Raw genomic sequence first — 15,699 nt, forward strand, 5'->3', positions numbered from 1 at the left:
AAATGTTTTACGATTTAGTTTTCGTTTTCTTTTGTAAAATAATTTATTGTTTCGCTGAAATTGTTTGACGTTATAGTTGGTAATCATAACCAAAAAAAAAAATGTTACATTTTCTTCGGCGCTACTTTATAGCACGATTTAATTTCCGGTTTCTTTTCGAAACCAAAACAATTTCAAGACTAGTTACTGCTTGCTTTACGTCCAGTCGAAGAATTGTAAAGCGCATATGACATGTCTGGGTTTTGGGGAGACATTCCTACTGCTCCTGAGCAGGATTCAGGCATCGCTGCTTTGGAGAGGGAGGAGCTAAGCAAACCACGAGCAGTAGAAGTTGAGGGTCCCCCTCTGTTCCAACCTTCAAGCAGGCATCACCCTCCATCAAATGAGTAGGGCCTGTTAAACTCTCTCTCTCTCTCTCTCTCTCTCTCTCTCTCTCTCTCTCTCTCTCTCTCTCTCTCTCTCTCTCTCTCTATCACGTCAAATGAACTCACATTTTTCATGTATACAATGTATTGTATGTAAATTTATAAAATGTTCTTACTTCTGTTTATTCATAATCATGTAGCAGTTGTTTCATTTAGGTGTTTATTCTTTAGCCATTTTAGACTAGTCCCTCTTTAGGGCAAGGGCCCGATGTAAAAAAGCAGATCACTGCTTACTCTATTACCCTTGTTAAATAAAGAATTGTTCTCTCTCTCTCTCTCTCTCTCTCTCTCTCTCTCTCTCTCTCTCTCTCTCTCTCTCTCTCTCTCTCTCTCTCTCTCTCTCTCTCTCTCTCTCTCTCTCATTTGGAGGTTTACTAATTTGGTTTGCACACTATATTACATTCAAATACGACCGGTAATCTTGAGATCAAACGGGACAGACGAATTCCGAAAAGAACTCTGTCAGGTTTGTATGGGTAGCGGAAGAGAAAAAAACCTTGCCAAAACCTCTGACAAACATTGGAGCGGCCAATCACTGTAGCAAGGGGTGTGTTGGAAACACGTGCTCCTGTCCAAGTGTTTCTGACACACCCCTTAGGCAACAAAAAAAAAAATAGTCTGTTTACGGTAACATAGGCCAAAAAAATAGTAGGTCGGGATTTTTTTATTTTTTTTTTTTCCCAAAAAAACATATTTTTAAGTTATTTTGCCAAAAAACAAAGACTTTTTATTTTTAGTATTTTTTACATTTTTTACATTTTTTTTCTCCCCCCAAATGCCAAAAAAAAGTCTAGGGTCGCGTGAAAAAATACGGTCGGTCGGGATACCGTAAACAGACTTTTTTTTTTTTGTGCCTTACTACAGTACTGACCAGCCCTGAAAGTTAAAAAAAATGATGCACTAGCATTAATTAGCTAGCTGTTCTCAGAATGTACTAGCCAGAGAGTAACGTTTACTCGCCAAACCAACCATGCATTTGTTTCAGCAACTTTACTCGCATTTGGCGAGTAGATGAACATTTCTACTCGCCAGTTACATGTTTCTACTCGCCAAGGCGAGTAAAATACTCGCCACTTTCAGGGCTGCTGATTGGCCCCTCCAATGTTTGTCAGATTTTGAGAATAGTATTCGCTCTTCCGAAACCCAAACAAACCCGACAGAGTTATTTCTGAAAATCATCTATTGCTAGCTCTAGCACAGTAGTAGCTTGATGGAGCGCTGCATGTGTGTGTGTTTGTGTGTGTGTGTGTGTGTGTATGGTCGGATAGCTCTAATTTAAACCTTAATTTTTTACCTTAGTTTTCTGACATTTATATCATTTCAATTTTTTACATAATGTCACTCTTGTGCAGACCTTTGCCGGCTAAGTGGTTTCAGATTGATCCCACCACTCAGCACACCATCCGTCTACTGCAACATGCTCGCAAAACTCGACAAGCAATCCAGACAATACAACAGCAGGCAGCACAGACGGATGTGGTAAGCACAATTGTTATACCAATCCAGGTTGAAGAAAATGGTATATTCCCAGTCAGTTCTCAGATATTTGTTTTGATGCTGCCATAACATCAGGGGTGGGACTCTCTTGTGATGAAAAACAAGAAGGGCAAAGCCCATACGACTCACATGCTTGACCTTGACCTTTACATGACCTTGACCTTCAGGGTCAAGGTCAAATAACTAAACCTAGCAATGACATACACTAAGAACTGTTTTACACATTTTTCCTACCAAAATATATGTGACCTTGACCCAAGGTCAAGGTCATCCAAGGTCATGCAACACAATGTTAATTCAAGACATAGGAAGTACAATGGTGCTTATTGGCTCTTTCTACCATGAGATATGGTCACTTTTAGTGGTTCACTACCTTATTTTGGTCACATTTCATAAGGGTCAAAGTGACCTTGACCTTGATCATATGTGACCAAATGTGTCTCATGATGAAAGCATAACATGTGCCCCACATAATTTTTAAGTTTGAAACAGTTATCTTCCATAGTTCAGGGTCAAGGTCACTTCAAAATATGTATACAATCCAACTTTAAAGGACCCTTGCGACCTTGACCTTGAAGCAAGGTCAACCAAACTGGTGTCCAAAGATAGGGCTTACATTGCCCTGTATAGCATACATAGCTAAGGTTGCCATTCTCGATAACTTCAGAAAAAAATGCGAAAATGTGAAAAATGGTCGTTTTTAAGACAACAATTACGGCCCCTGTGACCTTGAACTTGAAGTGAGGTCAAGTTGCCGCACATGTTTTTTGAGATCTTGTAACCATACACCATCAGGCCACATCAGGTGTTGATAGACTTAATAGTGTCCAAGAAATATCCAACGTTAAAGTTTTCCGGACGGACGGACGACTCGGGTGAGTACATAGACTCACTTTTGCTTCGCATGTGAGTCAAAGAGGAAATCCCTTTTTTCTAGGGGGGGTTCGGGGGCATGCTCCCCCTAAAAATGTTTAAATGGTACATTAAAATCTGTACAATCTGGTGCATTCTGAGAGTAAAATTCTACTTGTTTGGATAAGGTAAAAGAAAAAAGATATTCTCCTCACCTCACACACCCACCCACCCTCCCCCCCTCTTTACAACAAAAAATAAATAAACATTCACACAATAATGGTAACATTGTAATGGTGCATACTTATGTAATGAACCATGTATCCATAATCCAATACTGGCAATAGTATTATTCAATGCATTGAAGCACAAAATGACTATTAGTTATCAGGAGTTTTCAGTCAGCATAATTTAACTCTCAACCCTCCAGTGTTCTGTTCCATCTTCACTTCTCTCCATATCATTCAGTCAACAAGTTATAGATACTGTGATGAAATGGAACGCGTAAAAATAGATTACTCCAGCGGAATTCGTAAGTTGTGTCCGCGGAAATCCGCGGATTCGCGGAAAAGTCCCACCCCTGAACATGTATCATTGGAGTGTGCTTCTTTGACTTTGAGCCGTGTAACGTCAGAGGCCAACTGATACTAATATGAAGGGGGCCAAGACTACAAAAGTGTGTTCATTCAATCATAAAAAAATTAATTCCAACTGAAATGAATCGATACATAAATGTGATTGTTAGTTTGTAGAAGAATATGACATTTGAGATTTTGACACAGATCTCAGCTGTCGATCATTATTCAACTCCGCCGCTAGCACAGATCAACTCGTTGGGGAACAATGGCTGTCTCGGTCTCTGTCAAAAATACATGTTATGTATAAATTATTATCTTCCAATGGTTTCAGAAAAGAGACTCCACCCCCTTACCCCTGCCATTTCTTTGTTCAAGCTTTTGGAAATGATTCGTTTGAACTTTTTTTTTTTTCAGAAGAAAAGCAGTGAGGGAGAAAGTGGCTTTCCCACAGTGCCACCAATACCTGAATATGATGGTCCTCCTCTCAAGCATGTCCCCCAACCACCCTTTGGATACCTGGCTCCAGACTTTGACAGGTGAATGGTTGTGTGTTCAAAGTCAGGCATGGCTGATCCCAGTGCACAAAACAACACCATCCATACATACACACTCGTGACAGCATGCATGTCAAAAAAACACGAAAACAGATGTGTGTGAATGTGCATGCACAGAGAAGGATTTTTTTTAGGCTATGCTTGTGTAGCCGTCTCGCACTCAGACAAGGCGGTGTTGTAGATCGACTTCGCTTTTTTATTCACCATAAAAATCGCATGAAAGAAAACCTTGAAACACATGTAAATAAAATAATGAAAACATGGTGTTCCAGGACAATAAAGTTCTAAGATTGGAAATCAATAATTAACTTGTTTACAACATTTGATTCACATTAACATTAAAACAAATTACGGCTCTCACAAGTATACATATACATAAAATATTCCATTTAGTTCAGCAACATTGCTTCACTGAGAAATCATATACACAACGGCATACATGTAAATATTATATGTATACAATGCAAACAGTTTACAACATCAACATGTGGATCTAACATGCTGAGAATAGTTTAACATGAACTCCATTCTTAAATAAAGAATGTCACACCGCAATAATAAATATTGCATACCTCAATAATACCGTAGTTCACAGTAGTTATGAGGGTTTTTCACTCCTCAGTCTGGCCAGGGTATAACCAATACTAACAGCAAAAGGAGCCTTGTACAGACAGGTTGACTTCTTAGTAGGTGGTAACAGCTAACAATGCAGTGACACTGACCATGACAGCACACCAAAAATGCAGTGAACTTAGCTCACACTACAAAAAGTATTCTTCCAAGCCAACATTGACTTCAAAACAGCCAATGAGAGTACGGTTTTCATAAGCCAATGAAAACTTGCCATATAAACAATAGGCACTTCAAATGAAGCATATTTTAACAAATAATAGGCACTTCAAATGAAACATATTTTAACAAATAATAAACAGGCAACTGGTTCCGGCACAGGCACATGAAAAGATTATTCTTTTAAAGGACACAAACAAATGAAGTTATAAGTCATAATATCCTGCCTGCCACACTTGCAGTATATATATATCATTATATGTGATCAAATTTAGTTCTTTCAATGCTTCTGTAAACTTTGTCTGTGTTTATCATATCTCTTGTGTCAGGACCAGTCTGTTTCAGTTTCAATAAACCATGTTTATTTCCATGAGCATAAAACTTTAATTTATTTCGACTTCAGTGACTTTGCAAAAGGCATCGGAGAAAGTCCGCCTGAGATCGACGAGATTGCCTGTCGGAGACTGATGCGCCGTTCAGTGGCAGCCATACTGGCTCACCTGTCGTTTGAAAGTGAGTTGATGTGTTGAAGTTCTTGAACATGTAGGTCTATTCGCAGACCATTACTGTAGACAGGTTGTTGCTTTCATTGACTGAAAGTGCAGATCTTTCATATTCTTTCTCTCTTACTTTTTCCCTTTATTTAGGTGTAATAAGGAAAAAAAATGCGGATGTAATTAACAGCTGAATGCTAAATGTTGAATTATTGCACCAACGCTTTTCTTAATCAGGTTAATGAAAGGTTAATTCTCTTTTCTGGTGACTTACTGTATTTCTCAGAATTGATATGATTAATACCTCGTACATGCAAACATACATGCGTATGTAGGTACAAATATACAAACAAATGTACATCACACACACACATGCATGCATGTGTGCATACAGGTTGCATATAGGTCTGGGTGGCCGAGTGGTAACGCACTTGCGCTCGGAAGCAAGAGGTTGCGTGTTCAGGCCTGGGTCAGGCCGCAATTTTCTCCCCCCTTTCCTAACCTAGGTGGTGGGTTCAAGTGCTAGTCTTTCGGATGAGACGAAAAACCGAGGTCCCTTCGTGTACACTACATTGGGGTGTGCACGTTAAAGATCCCACGATTGACAAAAGGGTCTTTCCTGGCAAAATTGTATAGGCATAGATAAAAATGTCCATCAAATACCCGTGGGACTTGGAATAAAGTAAAACAAATTCCATCTCACACGGCATTAAGTCTCAGGAAACATGAATACACGCATGCAGGAAAAAAAATATATATGGGTAGCGCCGTATGTATGGCAGCTCGCTTTCCCCGGGGAGAAAGCAGCCCGAATTTCCATGAGGGTAACCTCACTGGACTGTAAATCTTATCCAATCCAATCCAATCCAATCCAATCCAATACCCGCGCACACACACATACACACGCTTACATGCAAATGCTACCTGTAGTCTTTTTAACAAGAGTACGAACAGTATTATACAAGGTCTTTTTCTTTTGTTTCCATTCATTTGGTTTTTTGATCACTTTTCCAGGTGCTCCAGAGTCTGTGTTGGAAACCCTGACAGATGCAACACATGAGTATTACCAGCAGTTTATGAATCACCTGCGCTATGCTGCCGATTCCGCTTCCATGCACGGACAAGCAGGGTTTCCTGTACGTGTGTTCAAGATGTTGATATTTTCATTTGTACTTTCCACTTAATGGTTACAAATATCCCATTGGTCTGTCTAAGATGTTGATACTTTGAATTTGAATTTTATTAGTTGAATGCTGGAATGATTCCCTGCATGTTCACCTAGGATTAAAATACATGTAGTCCAGACCTGTTTACCCTTACTATTTTGGAGTAATTTATTACTATTTTTGTGTGGGATTTTGGGAAAAAATACTCCATTTGAGTCCGGATTACGATTTTAAAATGTGCTTCAACTTAGGTTTATGTTACTAATGTTGGCATTTGTAACTCCTGGGATTACTATTTGGTCATCAGATTACTATTTTTGGTTTGACCATTACTCTTGTCAAGTTTTTGGGGTAAACAGATTTGTGTAGTTTCATTTGCATCTTCCTAGCTTTATGCTCAAACAAAATACTTTGCTTGTTGTGTAAGAATCCTACATTTTTCTTTGTATTTAACTGGGGCGGGGATATAGCTCAGTTGGTAGCGCGCTGGATTTGTATTCAGTTGGCCGCTGTCAGCGTGAGTTCGATCCCAGGTTCGGCGGAAATTTATTTCACAGAGTCAACTTTGTGTGCAGACTCTCTTCGGTGTCCGAACCTCCCCCCGTGTACACTACATTGGGTGTGCACGTTAAAGATCCCACGATTGACAAAAGGGTCTTTCCTGGCAAAATTGCTTAGGCACAGTTAATAATTGTCTACCTATACCCGTGTGACTTGGAATAATAGGCCGTGAAAGGTAAATATGCGCCAAAATGGCTGCAATCTACTGGCTGTATAAAATTTCATCTCACACGGCATCACTGCAGAGCGCCTAGAACTTTACCCACGGAATATGCGCGATATAAGACTCATTGATTGATTGATTGAATTTGTTTTTGAACAGTTGAATGCGTAAACAGTCTTTGTTTGTCATATGTAAGCTGTCGATATTTTCATGAATGTAAATTTTGAATTTGGTTTGGGTCACGTGCTTGTTATTCCTGTAAATCTGCAGCACCCAGCGGAACTTCTGATTAATGAAGAAAAATTGCAGATACATAAGGAAGTTAATTTTTAGTGTTTCATTTTATGATTACAAAAGCATCTTCATTGATTTTAAAGGGGACTGTGTCTGATGTTCAGTCTGTAGAGCTCTGGCTTTGCAACTAGTTCATTGCTAAAGTCATGAATTCAATGCTCAGATACAGCGGAGAATTTTCCAAAGTTTTAGTAGACTCTAAGTGGGTGGATTAATATACCACCCTCTTGTGTAAATGCACACAAAAAACTAATACGCATGTTAAACATCACAAGTTTCCAGCAAAAGTCTAGGCACTTGGAAACACACGGATACACCTACCTTGAAGAGGGCATCATGCTGCCCACGTGGTAGGATATTCTCATTCTCATTACTTTATTGTCCCATCGCTGGGAAAATCGGGTCGCTTCCTCCCAGTGGAAAGCTAGCAGCAACGGAGTCGCGCTACCCAGGTGTCTGCGTGTTTAGGTGTATTCAGCCACCTGCACTTATGGCAGAATGACCAAGGTCTTTTACGTGCCATTGTGATGACACGGGGGTGGGACATGGCTTCCGTCTCTGGGTCTGCACATAAAGTTGACCCGTGTCCGTCCCGGCCCGAATTCGAACCTGCGACCTTTCTATCACAAGTCCAGTGCTCTACTAACTGAGCTACCGGGCTATAGAACTATGTCAGTATGTGGCAAGCAAAACTCCCACCGTAAGATGACACTGAGAGTTAAAAAAAAACCTGCACGGTAGAAGAAGAAGAAAATAGATTTTTGACATGTATTACTATTAATGAATTTCAGGACATTATGGAACAAGTGTTTCATGAGATGGGAATCGGCAGTGTGACTGAACTGCATGACTTCTATCAGACAAGAGTGCTCTCTTACCACACAAACATGATGGAAACATGCCAACAGCTGGTGGCGGAGTACGATAAACAGAAGGAACCAATGGCCAGTGCTGTGAAGTCACCCAATGCCAACAGTACTGCACAGAAAGATGTGTTCAATGTCATCAGGTTTGGAGAATTTCTCTGTCACTGCTAGCTAACTTCACCTGGAGGTGTAACATTTATTCGTTTATTTTTTACCTGTGGATAAAGGTCACGTCATCAAATTCTGTTTTATTGTTTCCAAGTCATACTTCAAGGAATGTTCTGTAAAACTAAAAAAATCAAAAGTTGAGATTGTTTTGGTTGACAATTTTATCAAAGTCTCCAGTTAAGCTTTATAAACACAAGTATGATGCTACGTTAAGGGTAAATATGCACGTTAAAGATCCCACGATTGACAAAAGGGTCTTTCCTGGCAAAATTGTATAGGCATAGATAAAAATGTCCACCAAATACCCGTGTGACTTGGAATAATAGGCCGTGAAAGGTGAATGCTCGCCCTAATAGGCTTGAGGTTTGCTGGCCGATGTGAATGCGGTGAATGCGTGATATATTGTGTAAAAAAATCCATCTCGCACGGCATAAATAAATCCCTGCGCCTTGAATCCTGGTTGAGATATGTGCGCGATATAAATTGCATAAAATAAATAAGATAAATGAATAAAATATATATCCTGAAGACAGCTTCTGACTCTGTGTCAACATCAAATGGCACTTTATATGCGTGTGTGTGTGTGTGTGTGTGTGTGTGTGTGTGTGTAATTGTTGTTTATATTGAAGTGTTTTAATGTCATTGTGTGTTTTTTCAGCCACAATGCAATTTCTCTTTTGAGGTAATATAGTATTATTGTATTGTGTTGTGTTCAGAATCAAAGAGGAATCAAGTGCTGACATTCAGTTTCCTGTGCTGGATGAGAATGACGAAGTTACTGAAGCAGAACAGCTATTACAACTGGAGGGTACGTAACATCTATTGTATGCATAAAAGTGTGTGTTTTTTTCTTGTGTAATGATGCAGTGTAGTTACTGTGCTGTCCTTTTCTTGTTGAGTTCATACTTTTAGTACGTTGAAAATCCCCATTCAAGGGGGGGGGGGGGGTCTTAAAAGGGGATTCTACCATACTCAGGTACAAGAAATGGATGAGGTAATTTTTAATTCATGTGGCTTCTCTGTGTGAAGTTTAAGTAACATCAGTGCTTTGTTTGTTGCTGTGGTAGCTAGTAGATAATGTGAGATTGTAACAGAGGGACATTAATGGGCATGCTGTTACGCTAATGGAAAACACGCTTGTTTTGGAACCTCGATCTCTTCTAAAGCCTCGTGCAATCTATTACGTCAAAGCAAAGAAACGTCACTCTGAAAGTGTGGCGTGACGTGTTAGTTCTAAAAATTCATCGAGGGTAATCTTTCTTCTTCTGCGTTCGTGGGCTGAAACTCCCACGTACACTCGTGTTTTTGCACGAGTGGAATTTTACGTGTATGACCGTTATTACCCCGCCATTAAGGCAGCCATACGCCGCTTTCGGAGGAATCGAGGGTAATTAGCGAGCACATTTTGTTTCTATGATGACGTTTGTCTCGGTGACTTTGGCATCATAAGCAGTGGAAAAACAGGTCCCTGCCAGACTTGCTTGACATGACCTCATTTACATGATATACATACGTGTGATTTCAACGAATATTATCTCACGAGTGTCTCTCTCACGTATGTAGGATAAATATTGTTGATCAACTAAGTGTTCATCATTATCAAGATAACTATGAAAAAATCTAAACAACGAAGTGACTGTGGTAAGATGAACTAAGTTCAAAAAACAAAGGAATACTGTACTCACCAATACAAGAACGAGACAAGAAAACTATGAAAATGTACTTACCGGAAACACAAAAAATAAAAAATAAAAAACTTGTACATAAATATTGTTTGTGATTCTGGCGAGTACATTTTCATTGTTATCTTGGTCTTGTTTTTCTATTCACCTGCAGTCTCTTGTTCTTATTCTGTTCATCATTATGTTTTGGCTGCACAGGACTTGGCAGTTTTGAGATCACCGTGGAACACGAGACGGCCGGGGGTCTGACCACAGAGGTGGAGTCCAAATGGCCACAGTCGGTCAAGACAGAACAAGACAAGTAAACACCCTTTTTTCTCTTCTTCTTTTTTTTACACTTCTTCTAATCTTTCTTTTTTTCTCACGTTAGATTTTGTGTGCCTTTGCGTTGTCGACTTCTCTCTCTCTCCGTTTCGTTTGTTTTTCAGACATAGACATATAAATCTTTATTATCATTTCTTGTTCCATCAGTAACTTCTACAGCTCTGTACTCTTTCTTCCTTTCTCCGTCTTACATTCCCGTTACAAGCGTTACAGGCACACTCCAAAAACCGTTTGGTTAATTATCTTGGATTTGACCAGGCTTTTAGTTTTACATAGGATAAGACCATCCCTCCTTTTGGTCACAGTGATACCAAAAGTCAACACCCTGACTGCCTGCTGACGTGAGTTGAAACTTTGTGATGAGTTTGTTTGTTTGTTCGTTCATGGGCTGAAACTCCCACGGCTTTTACGTGTATGACCGTTTTTACCCCGCCATTTAGGCAGCCATACGCCGCTTTCGGAGGAAGCATGCTGGGTATTTTCTTGTTTCTATAACCCACCGAACTCTGACATGGATTACAGGATCTTTTTCGTGCGCACTTGGTCTTGTGCTTGCGTGTACACACGGGGGTGTTCGGACACCGAGGAGAGTCTGCACACAAAGTTGACTCTGAGAAATAAATCTCTCGCCGAACGTGGGGACGAACTCACGCTGACAGCGGCCAACTGGATACAAATCCAGTGCTCTACCGACTGAGCTACATCCCCGCCCCGTCAACAATGATTCCCACTGTTCACATAGAGCAGCCAGGTGGTTCATTTTTGGTATGTGGCCAGGTGGAGGGATGGTCTTATACCATGGACAAGTCCGGCCACATCTGAGATGGACAGCCCCACTGTTTACCAGGCGTATGCCCTTAATCTTCAGCTGTAAATCACGTGTTTCCATCCGACAGACCCCTTGCTAGTTATTGGCCCCTCCAATATTTGTACAAGGTTTTGCAAAAAAAGGAATTTGTCTATTTGCAGAGCCAAGTCAGTGGACTCCAGTGACGAGCCCGTGAACGTGACAGACACCAGCGGCAGTGTCGGAGGTCAGGACAGCGTTCCTCAAACACCACGCACCCCCCGAGATCCCATCACTGAGGCAGGGGAGACAAGTCAGGACCCGGGGTCTGTGTCTGCTGTGGTTTCCTCTCCTCCCACACCCTCATCCACTGGCCCCAGCAAAGTCAAGAAAAAGTGAGTCTGCTTGATGTCTTTTCTCAGTGTGGGATGTGGGACAGGTGCTGCAGGCTTGTCTTGTGCATGAAGAAAGCAGTTCTCTTGCGGACTTTTCGTCAGAGTAGTGATTGTTCTGCGTTTTCTGTCTTCTTCTACTTCTCGATCGCTCAGACAGGGACTCCGGAACTTCTGATGAAGTTTGCAGTACAGCGAAGACTCCGCAGGGTGCCGAAGATCTTCTCCTGAACTGGTGTGTCCGCAGGCCATGTTTCTGCTCTTAGTTTCTGGTGGATTGGACAGTGTTGGAGGAGGTGTTCCACTGTTGCGTTTTCTGTGATTCAGGAGGTCGACAGGGCCATATTCATGTTTGCCCTATATTTTCTGGCAGCAAACAGGTTAACATGCGCATCAGTCTATTTGCATGCTCCATGGAAAACCAGACAACTCCCCCGCTGCAGATGTGTTTGAACCCAGGCTGATAGCGACAATCTGGTTACAAAGCCAGTGGGCTACCCACTAGATCAAACCTGCAGTTTTCAAATTGTGTGTGTATTTGTTGCAGGAAATCATCTCTCTCTCTCTGTCACAAAGCCAGTGGGCTACCCACTGGATCAAACCTGCACTTTTCAAATTGTGTGTGTATTTGTTGCAGGAAATCATCTCTCTCTCTCTCTGTCACAAAGCCAGTGGGCTACCCACTGGATCAAACCTTTACTTTTCAAATTGTGTGTGTATTTGTTGCAGGAAATCATCTCTCTCTCTCTGTGTCACAAAGCCAGTGGGCTACCCACTGGATCAAACCTGCACTTTTCAAATTGTGTGTGTATTTGTTGCAGGAAATCATCTCTCTCTCTCTCTGTGTCACAAAGCCAGTGGGCTACCCACTGGATCAAACCTGCACTTTTCAAATTGTGTGTGTATTTGTTGCAGGAAATCATCTCTCTCTCTCTCTCTGTGTCACAAAGCCAGTGGGCTACCCACTGGATCAAACCTGCACTTTTCAAATTGTGTGTGTATTTGTTGCAGGAAATCATCTCTCTCTCTCTCTGTCACAAAGCCAGTGGGCTACCCACTGGATCAAACCTTTACTTTTCAAATTGTGTGTGTATTTGTTGCAGGAAATCATCTCTCTCTCTCTGTGTCACAAAGCCAGTGGGCTACCCACTGGATCAAACCTGCACTTTTCAAATTGTGTGTGTATTTGTTGCAGGAAATCATCTCTCTCTCTCTGTGTCACAAAGCCAGTGGGCTACCCACTGGATCAAACCTGCACTTTTCAAATTGTGTGTGTATTTGTTGCAGGAAATCATCTCTCTCTCTCTCTCTGTGTCACAAAGCCAGTGGGCTACCCACTGGATCAAACCTGCACTTTTCAAATTGTGTGTGTATTTGTTGCAGGAAATCATCTCTCTCTCTCTCTCTCTCTGTCACAAAGCCAGTGGGCTACCCACTGGATCAAACCTGCACTTTTCAAATTGTGTGTGTATTTGTTGCAGGAAATCATCTCTCTCTCTCTCTGTCACAAAGCCAGTGGGCTACCCACTGGATCAAACCTGCACTTTTCAAATTGTGTGTGTATTTGTTGCAGGAAATCATCTCTCTCTCTCTCTCTCTGTCACAAAGCCAGTGGGCTACCCACTGGATCAAACCTGCACTTTTCAAATTGTGTGTGTATTTGTTGCAGGAAATCATCTCTTTCTCTCTGTGTCACAAAGCCAGTGGGCTACCCACTAGATCAAACCTGCAGTTTTCAAATTGTGTGTGTATTTGTTGCAGGAAATCATCTTGACCCTCGCAGTGCCATGAAGAAGTACAGCTTAACAAATACGTCATGATGACACGCCTGTACACTGTCAGAGATGTACAGGCCCATGTCATTAGAAAAGAGGCAGCAAGAAAGAGGGGGAGAGAGACAGATGGACATGAAGAATGGATGCAAGGAGAGAGTGTTTGTGAGTGTGTGTGTGCTTGTGTGCGTGTGTTATTGTTATGATTATGAGGGATACGGTTTTTACATATAAATTATTATTATGTGAAGAAAGTGAATAAATCTTCCTGGGAACCATCAGCATTGCTATTTGTGTGTTTTTAGAAGTTGAATGAGGTAGCGTAACAGTCTTTTGCTTTGACCGATTGATTGTGTGTGTTGATTGTGTGTGTGAGAATTGCCAATATTTTATATTTTGAATTATGAATAGTACTTCACTTACAAAGACAATTATACACACCTACCGACAGGTGTTCACACACACACACGCACACATATTCCAGCGTGCTATCTCTCTCTGTGTCACAATGGTGCAAGCACATTGCAAGAAAGTACATCGGACTGGAGATTTTTTCTCTACTTGTTTACTTTGAACAAGAAAACGGCTCAACAATTTTAAAACAACAAAATAGCAACAAGAACAAGAGCCATCACAGGCTGCCAATCTCGTAGACACCTGGCGTGGTAAATTTCACGGAAGAGCGCTGGCACACTGAAAAAAAGTGCAAGAAAATATGTGTATTTATCACAAGATATAATCTGAATTCAAAGTGTATTGGAAGATTCACACAGTGCGCTTTTTTGACAGAGAGAGAAAGAATTGAACTGAATTAAATTGAACTTTATTTTCTAAGAGTGAAAGAATAAGTACAGTAATGCTAACATGCTTTTTTTGTGTGTGTGTGTGTTTTCGGGAGTCGCAATATTAAATATGTGTGTGTGTGTGTGTGTGTGTGTGGATCTCTTTCTATGTGTGTTCATGTGCTTTCTCACATTTGTGAGTGCACATTCGTTTGTGAACGTTCAAGAGAAAAAAATAGTAAAATAGTAAATTTGTTTTTTGGATACAGTGGGAGCCCCCCTTTTCAGACCGCTTGTTTGTTTGTTTGTTTGTTTGCTTAACGCCCAGCCGACCACGAAGGGCCATATCAGGGCGGTGCTGCTTTGACATATAACGTGCGCCACACACAAGACAGAAGTCGCAGCACAGGCTTCATGTCTCACCCAGTCACATTATTCTGACATCGGACCAACCAGTCCTAGCACTAACCCCATAATGCCAGACGCCAGGCGGAGCAGCCACTAGATTGCCAATTTTAAAGTCTTAGGTATGACCCGGCCCGGACGCCTTACCACTAGGCCAACCATGCCGGTTTTTCAGACCGCTTAAAATCTGAGAAAAGCAGGTCCAAAAAAGAGAAAGTCTCAAAACAAAGGGAAATATATAGAGCTAGGTTACAAACAGAACAGCTAATAAAGATAAAGCATGGTCAAAAGGGGGGAGGTGGGTGGGTGGGTGGGTGCGGAGGAAGTCTTTAATTGGAGAGCCTTAAAAGGAGGTTCTTTCTTTCTTTCTTTGGTGTTAACGTGGTTTTCAACCACGACGGTTATATCGCGACGGGGCAAGGGGGGAGATGGGATAGAGCCACTTGTCAATTGTTTCTTGTTCACAAAAGCACTAATCAAAAATGTGCTCCAGGGGCTTGCAACGTAGTACAATGTATTACCTTACTGGGAGAATGCAAGTTTCCAGTACAAAGGACTTAACATTTCTTACATACTGCTTGACTAAAATCTTTACAAAAATTGACTATATTCTATACAAGAAACACTTAACAAGGGTAAAAAGAGAAACAGAATCCGTTAGTCGCCTCTTACGACATGCTGGGGAGCATCGGGTAAATTCTTCCCCCTAACCCGCGGGGGGATTAAAAGGAGGTTCCACTGTATTAACTTTCTCAATGGTTAAAACAATATTTTATTCAAAAACGTGTTTAAAAAGCCATGGAACGTATTATATAATCAGTAAAAGAGCACTTTCTCATTCCTTCCTCTTCCTCACCTGGTACAGTGTTGATCACAGACTTGAACCACACGTCTCCCTTACACGCTTTCTCCAGCATGTTCTTGGTCGTGGAGGTGTCGAAAGCGCGAACGACGTCGACGTGGGTTGAGGGTGACTGTCGCTTGAGCAGAAACAGGTTGAAGACGCTGCAGTAGAACTTGAAGTCGGCGGCGACCGCGCTGGTGCAGTGAGCGATGACAGCAAAGTCGACATAGTCAGTGTCCAGCACGTAGAGCATTGAGTAGTGAGGCACTGGAGGGAAACACAGCGCGGACACTTCCATTACTGT

General features: G+C 41.4%; 2 protein-coding genes across 2 annotated transcripts in view; one reads left to right on the plus strand and one right to left on the minus strand.

The window, feature by feature from the left end:
• The first annotated feature begins 137 nt into the window (after positions 1 to 137).
• LOC138969358 (STAGA complex 65 subunit gamma-like) lies at positions 138 to 13,645 on the plus strand. The gene is made up of 10 exons (XM_070342131.1): positions 138 to 386; positions 1,778 to 1,904; positions 3,767 to 3,888; positions 5,099 to 5,208; positions 6,204 to 6,325; positions 8,165 to 8,382; positions 9,124 to 9,215; positions 10,288 to 10,390; positions 11,383 to 11,595; positions 13,354 to 13,645. Exons 1-10 carry the CDS (start codon positions 232 to 234, stop codon positions 13,364 to 13,366), a joined length of 1,275 nt encoding a protein of 424 aa, XP_070198232.1. The 5' UTR covers positions 138 to 231; the 3' UTR covers positions 13,367 to 13,645.
• A 256-nt stretch (positions 13,646 to 13,901) lies between these two features.
• Positions 13,902 to 15,699, minus strand: part of LOC138969359 (uncharacterized) — an 8,045-nt gene continuing 6,247 nt past the window's right edge. The window contains exons 4-5 of the mRNA XM_070342132.1: positions 15,408 to 15,662; positions 13,902 to 14,057 (exon numbers count right to left, since the gene is read on the minus strand). Of these exons, the coding sequence (XP_070198233.1) occupies positions 13,996 to 14,057; positions 15,408 to 15,662 (317 nt within the window). The 3' untranslated portion in view covers positions 13,902 to 13,995. The remainder of the gene's footprint in view (positions 14,058 to 15,407; positions 15,663 to 15,699) is intronic.

The sequence above is a fragment of the Littorina saxatilis genome, linkage group LG6, assembly GCF_037325665.1.
Source record: "Littorina saxatilis isolate snail1 linkage group LG6, US_GU_Lsax_2.0, whole genome shotgun sequence".
NCBI classification, from domain to species: Eukaryota; Metazoa; Mollusca; class Gastropoda; order Littorinimorpha; family Littorinidae; genus Littorina; species Littorina saxatilis.

Coding starts and splice junctions, on each gene's coding strand:
- LOC138969358 (XM_070342131.1), top strand. CDS start 232: ATGTCTGGGTTTTGGGGAGACATTCCTACTGCTCCTGAGCAGGATTCA. Junction 3,889..5,098: donor CTGGCTCCAGACTTTGACAG/GTGAATGGTTGT, acceptor TTTCGACTTCAG/TGACTTTGCAAAAGGCATCG. Junction 10,391..11,382: donor GTCAAGACAGAACAAGACAA/GTAAACACCCTT, acceptor GTCTATTTGCAG/AGCCAAGTCAGTGGACTCCA.